The sequence below is a fragment of the Engraulis encrasicolus genome, chromosome 7 (genome assembly GCF_034702125.1).
Source record: "Engraulis encrasicolus isolate BLACKSEA-1 chromosome 7, IST_EnEncr_1.0, whole genome shotgun sequence".
Classification (NCBI taxonomy): domain Eukaryota; kingdom Metazoa; phylum Chordata; class Actinopteri; order Clupeiformes; family Engraulidae; genus Engraulis; species Engraulis encrasicolus.
Genome location: NC_085863.1, coordinates 37,251,382 through 37,266,268, shown reverse-complemented (window position 1 = coordinate 37,266,268; position 14,887 = coordinate 37,251,382). Strand labels below are relative to the sequence as shown.

Genomic DNA, 14,887 nt, shown 5'->3' with positions numbered 1-14,887 from the left:
AATACTTTTGATTACCTTCATTCCTGTTTGAATATTTTCAAATTGTAGATTTTTTAAAGCCAATTATTTGTTAATTGTTTAAAATCAACTGAGTGCCTGGACCTGGATTTTTCCCCGCTTCTGTTCCACCTTTATACCCTTCAAGAGCGCCAGTTGGTTCAGGGGATGCTACAAAACTTGTAGTGTTCACATACAGCAGTTATTATTGTTTGTCTTAACAGTTTGATATCTGAGACAGTGGACTCACCAAGTTGTATCTCCTGAACTTGTGATGATTTGATTGTCATCAATGAAACGACAGCAGGATAAGTAACCTGGAGACAAAAGCAAGAGACGTTTGATAAATGACTGAAATCCAGACTAATCTATCCACACTGGAATCTAGAGATTTAGGGGGAGAAAGAGCAGAGCTGTCAAAAGTATACATAGAAGTGCATTTACGGTGTATGTACACTAGCACATGATATTACATAGCTGTTACACCACCTATTCCATTGTACCAAATGAGGTAGCTGTGTTGTTACTGAAAAAACCCTAAGAAGTAAACCTGACACAAATTTGATACAAGCCAGCAACAGAATCGGTTCATTGACTGCAGTAACTGTAGATCACTTACTAAGGGAAGTTTGCTGTGCTAAGGAAAGTGGCAGAGGTTTTTTAACTTCTACTTTACTTCGGACATCTCTGATTTCCTTTGCACTACGAGACAGCTGATTCTATCCGGTAACAATAAAACCATGGCACTGCGTTCATGGAATATTAATGGCCTCCATGTTCATCCAACAGTTTCCATGTGTACTTTTCTTCTTCAATTTTTTCAATAATAATCAAGATCAAGAAGAATCAAGACAAAATGTTGGGCCATGGCTCAAGACCTAAGATGAGATACTCTCTACTGAGACTCTATCTAAAATTTCCAACCAAACTTAGAGTGTTTTTCCTAACCCCTGTTGCCATTCCTTGTTTCTGATTCTGTTATTTTCTGACTTTGGTAATCCATGATTTTTAGTTCTGACAGATATTCGTCTTTTTCTTCTTTTTTTCTTTTTCAACTTATTTATTTTTGCTTTTAATCAAACTGTTCATTCACATCGAGCTACATAACTTGTATGAATTGTGCTATAGAAATATAGGGGTTATTATTATTGATAATAATATTATTATCTATGTTATCTAAGTACTGTCTGATCTCCATCAGATATGAGTGGTTAGATGTTACCTGTGTGTCCAGGTAGTTCTCGGTAGATGCGAACGTGACCCTCGCGCGTCTTGCAGTTGTAGATGGTGCAGATGTTGTCTAGGCCCCCACAGGCCACAAAGTTCCCCGAGGGGGCGTAGGCACAGGTCATTACCCAGGAGGAGCGCAGAGGGATGGCATGAACCTAAGGGTGGAGCGGAGCGGAGGAAGAGCTCAAAGTGGAACCATAGCTGTTTGACCATTAATATGCAGTGTTGGGTAATCTGGCTTGAAAAGTTACAATCCTCCACCCACTTTATTTTTACAGCCATTCATCGGTGCACCAATTAATGAGTGAGATCATCACCTGTGATTTCACCAATTACTACAATTGATGCTGAATTGAATTGAATTGAATTGAATTGAATTGAATTGAATTGAATTGAATTGAATTGAATGGCTAATACAACTAGTAGGTGCAGGATTGTAACTTCTGAAGCCGGATTACCCAACACAGTGTAGGTGCTCTACTGTTGTGTTTTAACCCCTTAAGACGCGGCTTTATACATTTGTTGTTACCAGTATGGTAATGACCAAGTCGTGGTGCATTACTAAAGGGCCTGTGTTGTGTCATAGTATAGTGCTATATCTCTATCATAGTTACATTTCAATGACTATTACAGCGTGCCACTGGAGGTACGGCGTGCATTAAGGGGCTACTGTCCTATTTTGTATGTCCTCAATGTTGGGCATGTGCCAAAAACAACTGTGTTGACATGGCAGTATATTTATTGGATCTTGAATCGGAACAGTTAAGGATAGGCTACCTGGGTTCATTAGTTTACGATCATGTGCCACATATTCCAAAGGACTTGGTTTTATGTGTCCAATTAACCTGGTTGAATGATCACCTGGTTGAATTGGACAGATAAATAGTGGGTCATTTCAAATAGGTGACACTGTATTTTAACTAATCAATCCAGGTTGCCCATCACTGATAATGGAGTTATTTAAAGCAGTGACACTCAAGGCTATCTATGCTTTTATCTGTGTAGTGCTGAGCAGTCTGTGCAGTGTCCCATTGAAATGAATGGCATGAACACACCCACAATGAGACTGAGAAGCAGACCTGAACACACTCAGACCTCCTTTACGCCCCTGCCCCTTCCTACTGTATGGCCACGCTATGGCTTATATGACTCTGCTATCAGACTACAAGGTTAATATTTTACAGTTTCGTTTTATTGTGTCTACATGTATCAACATGTATTGTTAGGTAGGTACTTACACTGTATACTGTCCCTAATCCTAAACCTAACCTGAGGGTGCAGTCACGATAGTGATGCTGTCACTTTAAAAATGTATTAGCTCAAGTTTTAGCACAAGTTACTACAGTATAATCTTCTACAGGAAAAAAACGCCCACTTTCGAATTGCTCGATTAGCATGGTGTCTGTCAAGTGAAATTACCTTATTAGTAGTGTAGCTGTCCCAGATGATCAGCTTGCCGTCTTGAGAGGCGCTGACCAGGAGCCTGAGGAGCAGAGGAGAGGAGACACTAGCAGGAGAACAAGCCCTCTCCATAGTGGCAGCCCGGCTGCACAAGGCACATGGCATCCTTTCAATGCCCTGCATCCATATCAGTTACTCCTAAAATAACATTGTGTTTCAAGGTGGGTTGAGGTTGCTATGCCCTTTCCAGACCTAAAGTCAGACATTTTTAGGGCGGTGAGGAGGGTGTGGACCTTCTTTGGCCTTGTTTTTTTTTTGAAGGACTCTTGACATTTAATATGATTGATAACAGTTCCGTTATCTCAACACACCACAGCACTTATAAACAGGTACACAAAGAACTGTCAATGTGACCCGTGACCCTAAACTAACACAGCCCCTAACATCCTTTCTTCACCTGAAAGTTGTTTTAAGTGGAAAAACTGCGGCATCATCAACCTAAAACATAAAATATTTTGTGAGTCTACTTTATTTTCACATTTTCCCTTAATTTTGCAAAGAAAACATGTAAAAAAGGAAATAGCCTATATATAAAACTAGAAGCACTCAGAGAGCGCAGACCTCCGCCAAGGAAGCTGCTTGATAGAACATTTGATTATGTTACCAGGGGCGCAGATAGCTTTTAAAAACTGGGGGGGACATTTTCCCAACCAACCGTCCGTCAGACTGGGGGGGAGGGGTATTATTTTATTATAGTAGGCCTACACTGAATACTGTATCGTTAAATTGTTGCCTATTCATCGTCTGCTTAATATCTACTACATTAACAATTTTTAAATCTTGATTAAAAAAAGTGTACAAATGTTTAAACCGCTCCAGCTTTAGGCCCTACAGATTCTACTCAGAATGTGCACGAGTCTCCCACCAAGACCCCCCGCCCCGCGCGCGCTTCTAAACACACCTCTCCCATCCCATCAGCAAGTGCTACATTCCCAACTAATTCAACCTTTAAACAGGACAACAAATTTCATGTTGTAATGTAGGCCTACCTACAGCAGGCTAAGCAACAGGGTGAGATTTATCGCTGTAGTAATTTCGGTTTTGCATATAGGAGAGATAACTTGAGTCCGGGCGCGGTTTTTGGCCGTGTGATATTAGTAAGCAAGAAACCGGGTAACCAAGCCAAACTATAGGGTCTCCCCCAGATCAGACATCTTTTTTATAAAAGCAGCGCTCTTAAATTGTGATTCTTGAGCTCTTCAGACAACCTCCCGGCTACTACTCAGTCATTTTTCTACCATGCTGCGTTTTATATTCCATCCTTCACTCCACCACTTAAAGGGACACTGTGCAGGAAATGGTCAAAAAAGGTACTGCAACTATGCTGCTTATTGAAATTGGGAATTGAAATTACCTTAAAACGTTGTCTTGACCGCAGTATTTATCCCAATTTTTAATCCATGCGTTTCCACCACCATCGTTCACGTTCCACAGTTTTTGTAATCCACATCATATTAGCTAGCAAGCCAGGGACTGTCTTCGAGATTAACAGTAATTTATGAAAGCAACTGGTCTGAGCCAAAAATGTAGCCTAATGTAAATAATATAATGTCTGTTCTTAGCTCCACTTCCTGAATAGCCCTGTCAACTCAAGCCAATCACCGTGAGAAGCAAAAAGCTTATGGCGCTTCAAATCTGGGACTTCAGTGGCTGTTAGCCAATCAAAAAATAGATTTACTGCCATAAACTTCGATTCATTTTCTTCATTCTGCAATACCTCACCACATCATCGCAAGCATAGAGATTCTATGTCGCTACCTGGTGTCACTGTTGAGTCAGCTGACAATGAGCCTTATAGAGTGTAATGCCGTTTTTTGCCACATATGAAAGTGAATGGTCCAGGGAGACGCTATTTCGCACATTGCAAAATGCAAAGGCAGAAATCAGATAATTTTCTCCATAAAAGTGAAGGGGACGGATCCAGGTGAATGAAAATCTGGGTACGTCATGTCCCCTCCGTCCCCCCGCTATCTGCGCCCATGTATGTTACACCCTCTCTTTCTGCCTTCTTTAGTGGAGTTAGAAACTGGAATGTTTTGCCCTGGCCCGCAATTCAATTTGCGGTCACTAGGGGCGTCTAGATTTATAGGCCAGCAATGGTGAAGAATCTTTAAAAAGGTCCTGGTTCTGGTTCGTGATCCGGATCACCACCAGAATTTAATCACTTGTTCCTTGGGTCATTACCACCAACTCCACAAAGTTTCGTCCAAATCTGTTGATTAGTTTTTGTGTTATCCTGCTGACAAACAGACAGACAGACAAACCAACACGACCAAAAACATTACCTCCTTGGGAGGTAAAAATACTAGCTGCTCATTGTCGTTCCACAAAGCAACTAAATGTCAACCTAACAAAACTTCAAACAAACGAAACTAAACATCAACCAAAGCAAATTCCAGCCCATAAAACCAAAACTAAATACATTTGCATTCACAACATGACTGTGATATGACAAGTGCGCACACTGTTCAATGCAAAACAATTCAAATACTGTACATTTCCGTCAAACACAGTTTTTTGAATATGCGATTATTGTAGGCCTATGTGTACAGTATGTGTAATGTATGAGTATGTGTATACATGTGGGTGTGTGTATGTGTACACTATGTGTATGTGTATGTGTATGTGTATGTGTATGTGTATGTGTATGTATGTGTATGTGTAAGTGTATGTATGTGTACAGTACTGTATGTATATATTTATGTGTATGTACTGAACATGTGTATGTGTATGTGTACATGTATGTAGGCCTATTACTGCCACACATAGGTCAAAGGCTGCAGGTGGCATGTTCAGTGTACAGTCTGAAAAATGTGGAGTTAAGGCATGACACTAAAGGGGACCCAAACAACAAAAAGTCTGCAACACCATGTTCCCTATTCTCTTCTTTCATATGATATTTCGGTGTATGTTGCTTAGTCCAGACCAGCACCCAATTGAGATGGATGTGCGTGTTTACTTAGTTCAACATGACATCAAAGTAGGTGATGGAAAGGGTTGTGCCAGTGGCAGTCAGATCTCCAGCTGCCCAGAGCTCACCTGGAGTCCGTGCCCCAGTGCATGGCGTAAATCTTGGCCAGGTGGCCACGGAGGGTACGCCTCGTGCGCATCTGGATACGCCCCACCGGGTCCAGACCGGCTGTTATCTGCCAGACACAAGACACAGATTGATGGACATATACGTTTTTATTTACAGGTTTATTTACCTAGGAGGAAATATCCAAACGACATGCAAGCTCCCTGTGATGTATTTGATCAATACCAAATGGGTAAATTAATTTGGTGAAACACAAAATGATCATAGCCAGGCATAATACTAATACAGTGATGTTGGCCATTTGTCGCTTTGGTTAAAAAGCGTCTGCCAAATGCAATGTAATGTTATAAATGTAATGTAATGTAATAATGTCCTCATTGGTGACATTTGGAGATTGCACTGTCAAGTCAACAGGGAAATCATTGTAGTGCTTTCACAATTAGACTGCTCCATGTGACAGCGTTATTAAAGAAACCGACAAGTGGATAGATGTGAATCATATTTCAAAGATTTCTGAATGGAGAGTTTAAATTGGTAGTGAAGGTGTTACAGTATGTCTGTAAGTTACCTGAGTGAGAGTGGAATCTCCGCATGCTTTTCTGGCATCCTGCAATAACATAATGAAAGAAGAATGTGGGAATATTATTCACAACAAAAGATTCCAATATGGTAACCAAGATAACACAACACAAGTAACCAATGCAACAAAGTCCAGTCTCCTAAATGGCCAACTGTCCATTAAACTCTGTTAATGATCCTGGTGTCCTGGTCTCCTAAAGCAGTGGTTCCCAACCAGGGGTACGTGTACCACTAGGGGTACGCGAGCACACGGCAGGGGGTACTTGGAAAATTTTGATTTTTATCAAATGTATGGAGCATATTCACGTTGGAATAGAGAAAACCATATAGAACTTGAGTTAGGGGGTACTCAAGGCACAACGAAAAGACTTAGGGGGTACACGAGACAAAAAAAGTTGGGAAACACTGTCCTAAAGGGACATGACTGCCATAGGATTGCATCTTAGATCTGTACATCATGTGGATTTCAGAAGAACCTCCTTCTGAACCGTCTCTACCTCATCAATTGTCTCTGTTCATGTGTATCCCTTTCCAGTTGTGCATCATAAATGGAGAGAGCCTTGCATAAAACCTTGTATATGTACATTCATATACTATAACCAAATTACTTAGTAGCAGTTTTTACTTGTACAGAAAAAGTAAATTCATGGTGTAAGTTAAACACTAACGATATTACAGAGCTGTTACACCAATTACTCCATTGGACCTAATAAGATAAATAGATTGTATTGTTGTTACTGAAAAACACTAAAAACATAACAAGGACCCACCACAAACTTGATCCAACCAGTTCAGAATCAGCTGATCGTATGACAAATACACAGGCCTACTGGTTCCTCATATAAGGCTTATAAGGAAACTGTGTCTCTTTTCTTTACTTTCACTTTTACTTTTGACCTCAGCACACCACTGTTCTAGAGCATGTGAAGTAAAGAGCCAGCGTACTCTTATCTGACTCCTCAGTTGTTCGGCCTCCTGTCGTAGCTGCTCCAGCTCACTCATGGTGGACACCCCGAGACCCTCTGGCTCTCCCTCTGCCCCTCAGCCACCTGTGGGGGGACAGACAGATGAAGCACACGATGAAGGCTTGGTTGGCCTTGTTGTAGTAAATAGGCAAGAGCATCTCAAATAGGACAATATGATTACTCTGCCATTCCGCTTCCTGTGGGGGGAACAGCGCACATGGTGAAGGGTGTGGTCTGATGGTATATATGCAAGAACATCGCAAACATGGTGATATGAATACTGTCCCTCTGTCCCTCGGCTTTCTGGTGCAGACTGAACACACTGTGAAGGGTTGGCCTGGTATTACTCTATACAAGAACATCTCACATCTCAAATATGGCAATATGAGGATCTCTCTCTCTCCCTCTCTCTCTCTCTCTCTCTCTCTGCCCTGGACTCAACTGTGGGGGGACAGGCACATGGTGAACATCTCAAAAATGCCATTAATATACTGCTCATGAAATAAAGGGAACACCAAGCTCAATAACTCAGTGGTACCCAAACTCCAGGTCAATCAGATAATACTGAAATCAACCTGGGAATGATTTTAATGTTCCCTTTATGTAGCCTCTTACTGCAACATTGCTATGACAGTACTGAGAGCCTTAAGTGACAGATTAAGACCAGGCATGAAAACGGGTCAGGGGTGAAAAAGGTGAGAAAGGTGCGGCGTGGCGCGGTGGCACGGAGCGGCGCGTGTGCTGCAGCGGTGCGCGCGAATGTGTGGTGTGCAGTGGCGTTTTTGGGGGATAGTGTTGAGTCATACTAGGGGGGTCTGGGGGCATGGTCTCCCATGGGAGAAAATCTAGCTAAAACCGTCTTTAAATGATGAATTTTGAGCATACTGTAGCGACCCAGGGGACAGTGAACATAAGAAGAACTGTCAACCATCTTCGTTACTTCATGATTGTCATGCTGTCATGTCTGATGAGGGGGCAGATAGGCAGATAGGCAGATAGACAGACAGACAGACAGACAGACAGAGAGATAGATAGATAGAATGGGTTTTGGTTCTCAGGCTTTTTTAAAAATAAATTCCCCCTTGACCTCATCAAAACTCTGCCAATGCCCCCCTTAAAAATAAAATAGACTAATGCCCCCCAATGGCAACTAAGCACCCCCTCCTCTCAACACTATCCAATGTCCCCTCAACGCTTGCCTGGTTGTGATCTCGTTTGAACAGTTAATCATCATATTTCAGACAACTTGTAATACAAAAAATCTTTGACACAGTTTGGATAAACTACTGAAATTTTTGTCTATTCACCTAGTATATCTGTTTCCCTATAAAAAAAATAATAGGAAAGCTCCAACTTTGACCGTGAAAAAAAAACTGTTTGACCGTGTTCCACTAGATTTTTAATATGTAATTTAGATGTAGGCTACCAAGGGATTACAAAAAACTTGGCATGATTCCTAAAACAATTTGTCCCGTGTCAAACGATTGACTAAGTTAGGCTTCGCTCTTTCTCCCTCTCCCTCTCCCTCTCTCTCGTGCGTGCTATAAGAAGCCGCAGCATTCGAAGCAGGTTGGATGCCACGCGTAGATATGCGCTTCTTTCCCGGCCGTAGCGCATACTATTTCGCCATTCCGTAGCGCACAGACCCGTTAAAATAGCCGTCAGGAAAACGTGCCGTAAGCCTACCCAAGCTTTCATTAAGGGAGCTCTTTTAAGAATAAATACGTTTTCACGTGGGCAGGGCACATGCGGTTTCAAATTATTAGGAAAACAGCTTAACTTCTGTGGCTAACTACATCCACTCACTTTCAACTCACTCACTCACTTGCGTCTTGATGTTCTCATAACAAGATCATAGCTACCTCTCTGGGAAACGTGTAGACTATCTGTGACAGATCGTTTGGACATTTTCTTATAATCAGAGATGTTCTAGAACTAAAAAGAAAGATATTTGATACAACCACGCCAGCCCCGCAGACCAAAGCTTCACCTGTTTAAAACGCTTTCAAAGAGAAGTATGAAGGGCGGGACTTAGATAGAGCTCGTTCACGTTATTGGCTGTGCCGACAGCAACAAATGCTGTGATTGGTCAAACGTCATTGTCAGTTGTGGAAAGTTTTCTGCGGTAGAGCGCTACACAGTAAGGGCGTTCGTGATGGCGTAATTTTGACGAAGTTGAAAATTTGCTAGGCAGCGAGCATGCTCAGTGTGTCCGCGTGAAGCATCCTGGTTAGAATTTGCCGTTCACGATGCAGTTGAGGCATAGAGGGTGGAGTTTATCTAGAGGGTTCATAACCATGTTAGCTTCCGGGAATCGGTTGTTCCAAAAAAAAATGGCGGCTGGTGTGAAAATCGCTCAAAATCGCTGGAAATACATAGAGATGAATGGGCGACATTTACTTGATTTTCACGTAAAATACCGAGAAATATACTTCCGAATCAACGGGAATCTCTTCACTGACTGAGCTTTATACCAAATCATGTATTCTTCTGTTGTAAGGTTAGCTGTAGAATTTTAAATTAATTTTAGAGTATGGCTCCAATATACCTATTGTCAGACACTGAACCACAATGGAATAGGCATTGGAGGCTTTCTGCACTGCTGTCCAATGCTAGTACTAGGCCTAGTTATTATATCGAGTGTATTACAGTGTATTGTAAAAAAAAAAAAAGAAGTTATTGACGGATTGTGGTGAAAATTTCGATTGGGGGGGGGGGATGACAAAAGGGCAAGGGGTTTAAGTTCTTCTTCACCGCAAAAAAACAATATAGGCCTAGGCATTAATCAGGCAGTGTGTGGAAAAAAACAGAAATAAAAAACGCATCAAAAGAACGAAGTTAACGACGCTGTGAATCTCGAGTCAGCCGATATCCTGTGCGATTTAAAGTAGGCCTAGGTAGCGTACATTATGCCATTATGCCGACCAGTTCGGTTAATAGTTAGGTTAATAACCTAATCTTAATGATAACAACTTGTAGGCCTAGGCTGCTAGGAGTGTTGTCCTGGAAGCCAATGAAGATTTAATGAAGATTTACTTAACAAATAATTAGGACCTATAGCCCTATATGGCATCCTATTTGTTTTTCAAGTCTATCCTTCCCTTGTTTTTGTGATGTCAAAATTAAATGGCAATGGCAATGGCAATTTAAAAAAAAAATCCTGGATCTAGACCACCACCAGAATTAACCAACTAGCCTATAGAAATGTTAATAAATACCCTTCAGAACGTTTTGAGTTATGCTGACAGATAGACCAACGACCGTAGCCTACCCCAAGCAAAACCTCCTTCGTGGAGGAAATAAGCATTCGACGTCTTCGAAAGGGCAGAATAGATAATAAAAATGCCCCCGGGATCGTCGTTCAGGACTGTAAAAACGTTAGGCCTTTAGGTTTAATGTTCTGATTAGTTCATTTAGCCAATATCGTAATTGAAGGAAATGTATACCCTTATGCGTCACTTATTTTAAGGTCTCTGACTGTAAATATGTTGTTTATTCTGTTGTCTGGCTGTTTAGGCCTACATTCCCATACAGAATGAGTAGGCCCTAGTCTACTCTGCATCTTTGGGTTAGGTTAAACATTGAGGGCCTATAACATAAAGGCCCATTTATACCCTACGGTAATTACGGAAACGGACGCTTTCACCCGGTTCCGGGGGTCGTTTCATCCGTCAGTTTGTCCGTTGGTCGAGTGCTTAGCAATCCGGTGACTACGGGTGAAACGGAGCAATACCAGAGGCGGCCGTGGGTGGCAGTATAGTGAAAAAGACACCAATTTACAAAACTCAACGAAGAAGAGAAGTATTTCACATCTAAAAACGATACAAATAGTAATGAAATAACCTGTGCGTTTGTGAAAGGGTATATTTCCATTATCATGCTAGCCAAGCTAAAAACATGCCTCATTTGTTTACATTTGGGCTCGGAGGACGTTCGTTTTCCCAACAACAAACCTAAATGGCCAGCACGAAGCCTCCTGGATTTGTTTATACATCATTACACAAACCTTAAAGCTGTTTCAGTGTGTTATCTCCGTGAATCCTAGGTCTGGCTATTTTATTTGGGCTAAATCATTTCTAAAACGAACACAAATCTGCCACAGCAACTGTCCATTCATAGCCAACCGACTCTGCCCTCTAGAGGATTTATTACGTAACATCAATTTTACGGACGGAGGTATGAATGCAACTCCGGGAGCAACGGTTGGCCCGGAAAGACGAATTTCGTCCGGTTCCATAGGGTATAAACGGGCCTTTACTCACAAACTTACCGGATGTATAGGTAGTCGTTTGTCTTTGCATTAAAATAGGCCTACTTCATTTCATTATACAATGGTGTTCATGATCAGCCATACAGATGGCCGCTTTTTCACACCAATGCTAAATTGCGACACCTACAGACCGATTCCCATAAAACACGCTTATGAACTCTCTAGATAAACTCCACCCTCTATGGTTGAAGGGAGTGACCTCTGCGCGGCAGTCGTGTCACATGGCGTTGAACCATCGCGGGAACAAAAGTTTTGTCAAGCTGCCACGCAGTAGCTGAAACCAACTGCGCTGGGCAGAAGACCTCCTCCATGATGTGAGGAATCTGCCGTGATTGGTGTTCATAGCTCATGTGATTCATGTGTGTGTAGTTGAACGTGCTTCATTTTCTACATGCTGAAATGCATTTCATGCTCAAATGCAGCATTCTCAGAGTGGTATCATCCATATGTATGCTCGCACAAGCCACTTACAACAGAAAAAAAAAAAACACCCTGTCGTCAGATGCTTCATCTTCGCCACGTCAGGAGTGTATGCCGTAGGTTACAAAACCAGTATTATTCCGTGGGCCGCCTACTCGACGGTTAGAGTAGTGGTTGCGCGCCTGACTTCCATACATGAGGTCCCCGGTTCGAAACTGCACCGAAACACGGGGAGGCTTTAGTTGCTGATGGTTAATGTGGAAACAGACCAATTGCGAGAGACTTATCTTGTCTTTTATGTATGAAAGTGCACGAAACAGAGTGGCCTTTGTGGTTGGCGCGCCATGGTAAAGCTACATATACACCTGGGTTCAATCCTCGCAGCATGGGTTGGCGCTGTTAAGTAATTTTAAAACGGTCCTATCTGAATGACGACTTTGGTCCCAAAACACAAAATGAATAGCCTAAAGTGAGCACTAATTAACTGAATTATAACATGGAAGTGAAGCCAAATCATCACAAATTTAACTAAGAGTTGTACCATGATTCAGCAGGTAGTAACCTGTGTCTCTACCTCAAGACCATCCGATTTGTCTCCGAGAGGCAGAGAGTCTCGGATTTCAGAAGCATGTGCCGACATTGGTAAGCACGTCATGGAATTAGTGCCATGATGATTTAATTCCACGAGAGGGCGCCCTGGTACACCCGCTGTCAAAAAAGGTAGATCCACCCACAGACCTATAGATCCACCTTCTTTGCCGTTGTTGAAATCTCGTCGTCCTGATGTGTCCAGCTTGATTGCGACGCAGTTATCCCCTCCTTTTTATGACCAAGCAAATCACGTTTTGATCAAATCTTTTGCTGCGTGGTTGCAAACGAGCCTAATGATACCAAAGAGGTTGGATATTTAATAAAGAGGAATCGAAACACGCCCACTCAATGCAAAAGCCAGTGCTCAAAATTCGGTCTCCTAAGGGGGCGTTGTCCCTCCTTCTTCTTCTCTTTTCGTGGTGTTTGCACACGACGGGCGCTACCGCCATCTACAGCGCTAAGGGGACTTCATTGATTCTCAACCTCAGGACTCCGAAGGTCTCCTAACCGAAGGTCTCCTAAAGGGGCGTTCACCCGACATAAAGTGGATACCGGAAAAGAAACAAAATGACGCTTCTTGTTAGATCTACTTTCTTTGGTGATACTGTATCATGGTGCAACACTTTTCTCCTCGCTCGACACCCCCCCCCCCTAAAATTTTCTCCTCGGATCTACACGATTCACAGAAATGACCCATTTTGATTTCAAAACGGCGAAATTCGCCGAAAGGTGAGGGATTTTCATGCCTGTAAAGGCTCAGTTATGCTTCCTACTTGTGCCACAGAGTGAGCTTGACGCAGCCATGATGCAGTTAATTCTTGTTTATGCCCTGTTTTGAAGCACGGTCTGCGCGATGTCATTCCACTCTGAAACTGCCTTCAATACAAAGAGTAAACTAGACGTGTCGGTTGTTTTTTAGCATCACAGACTCGACGAGAATGAAAATGAAACATTAAATCTTTATATCACGTGCATGTTTGATCGCACTGGCAGCCACAGTAGTAGTTTGGAACAAAGAAGTGGCTCATTTGTCGAGGACGAAGCGGAATGTTTCCTCGACCTCGGAACCACTGTTCAACTGTCCAAATAACTTCAGCGTCGTAACTTGCAAGCGCATGTGTTGTCGTTGGTTCGTGTAAATAAATCAAACAACAAAGCACGGGCAACTTATTTAATGAAGAGCTCACAGTCCGTAGACCGACGAAGGTTAGAACAAGGAAGTAGCGCTTGTTCTCGACTCGAGGACAGAGCAGGCTGGTCGAGAGGACCAATCAGAGACCTATTTTCGCCCTTTCACGCCGTCGCTCCCTGCGTCGAGACACAATTTTGGGGAGGTGCCCCAGAGTACCTGCGTGATGGGGGGGGCTTCACTACGTTAACTGCGCGGCTCACTGCATCATGATGCAGTGACGCTGATCTCGAGGCATAAACCACCCTTTAGACATAGCCATTACAATTTTGCTGACAGTAAGGTTATAACAAAGGTACTGCGCTAAGGGTTTAAAGAAGTGTGTTTTTATTTTTTAAGCAGTCATGATGGGTGTGATGGATGGGTGTAATATAATTTGCATTTTGAGATGTTTTTGAGTGTTTACTTCCAGGCCAAGCCTTCACAAGTACCCCCTCTGTGCTCACCTCAACCCCTTGTCTCGATCCAACACATTTTGACACTTTGTACGGACAGGGAAATTGTAATAGATCCCAACAATAACGTATGAACAGTGGAACATGGATTATTTAGGACTCTCCTGGTTCTGTCACTCACAAAATATCTTGTGTTGTGCATCCTACTGCACTCTATGGGTCTCTGACTTCTGACTGATGTCATATCATCCCTACTGTGATGGACATTGAGCATAACTTTCTTAACAAATACAGACACATACGGTACATACACAAAAACCACAGACGGTTAGTTGATGAGCAGGCAATTCATTGTCAAACTAACCATTATATCACCAATATCTTTGATACAGTATGTTATTATTATTATATTATTATTATTATTATTATTATTTGAATGGTGATAGTCAATATGTAATAGGGCGCACCAAAAGCTCCAAATGTTGCAAAATCCCACTCTTTTTTTGCTGTGCTGTTCCTTTGTACGAACATAACTTTGACATACTGTACGTTTAAGTGAAAGCCCAACTGGGAAACTCCAACTTTCCCAATGTCATTGTGACACAGCACTCCACAGAACACAAGTGAACACTGCACACTGCACACAAAGATTGCATTTATGCCTCACCCGTGCAAGGGGGCAGCCCCCAATGGCACCCCAAGGGAGCAGTGAAGCGGGACGGTACCATGCTCAGGTTACCTCAGTCATAGAGG

The 14,887-nt window shown here is 42.4% G+C and overlaps 1 protein-coding gene across 2 annotated transcripts in view; it reads right to left on the bottom strand.

Annotated features, from left to right (window-relative positions):
* The window catches only part of gnb2 (guanine nucleotide binding protein (G protein), beta polypeptide 2), a 28,699-nt gene that overhangs the window by 5,705 nt on the left and 8,107 nt on the right, over positions 1–14,887 (bottom strand). Inside the window, exons 2-7 of one of the 2 annotated variants that reach the window (XM_063203431.1) lie at positions 7,250–7,353; positions 6,294–6,332; positions 5,728–5,834; positions 2,647–2,710; positions 1,220–1,382; positions 248–314 (exon numbers count right to left, since the gene is read on the bottom strand). In XM_063203431.1, the coding sequence (XP_063059501.1) occupies positions 248–314; positions 1,220–1,382; positions 2,647–2,710; positions 5,728–5,834; positions 6,294–6,332; positions 7,250–7,306 (497 nt within the window). In that variant the 5' untranslated portion in view covers positions 7,307–7,353. Of the gene's footprint in view, positions 1–247; positions 315–1,219; positions 1,383–2,646; positions 2,711–5,727; positions 5,835–6,293; positions 6,333–7,249; positions 7,358–14,887 lie in introns of both variants that reach the window. The other variant, XM_063203430.1, reaches the window with a different exon arrangement.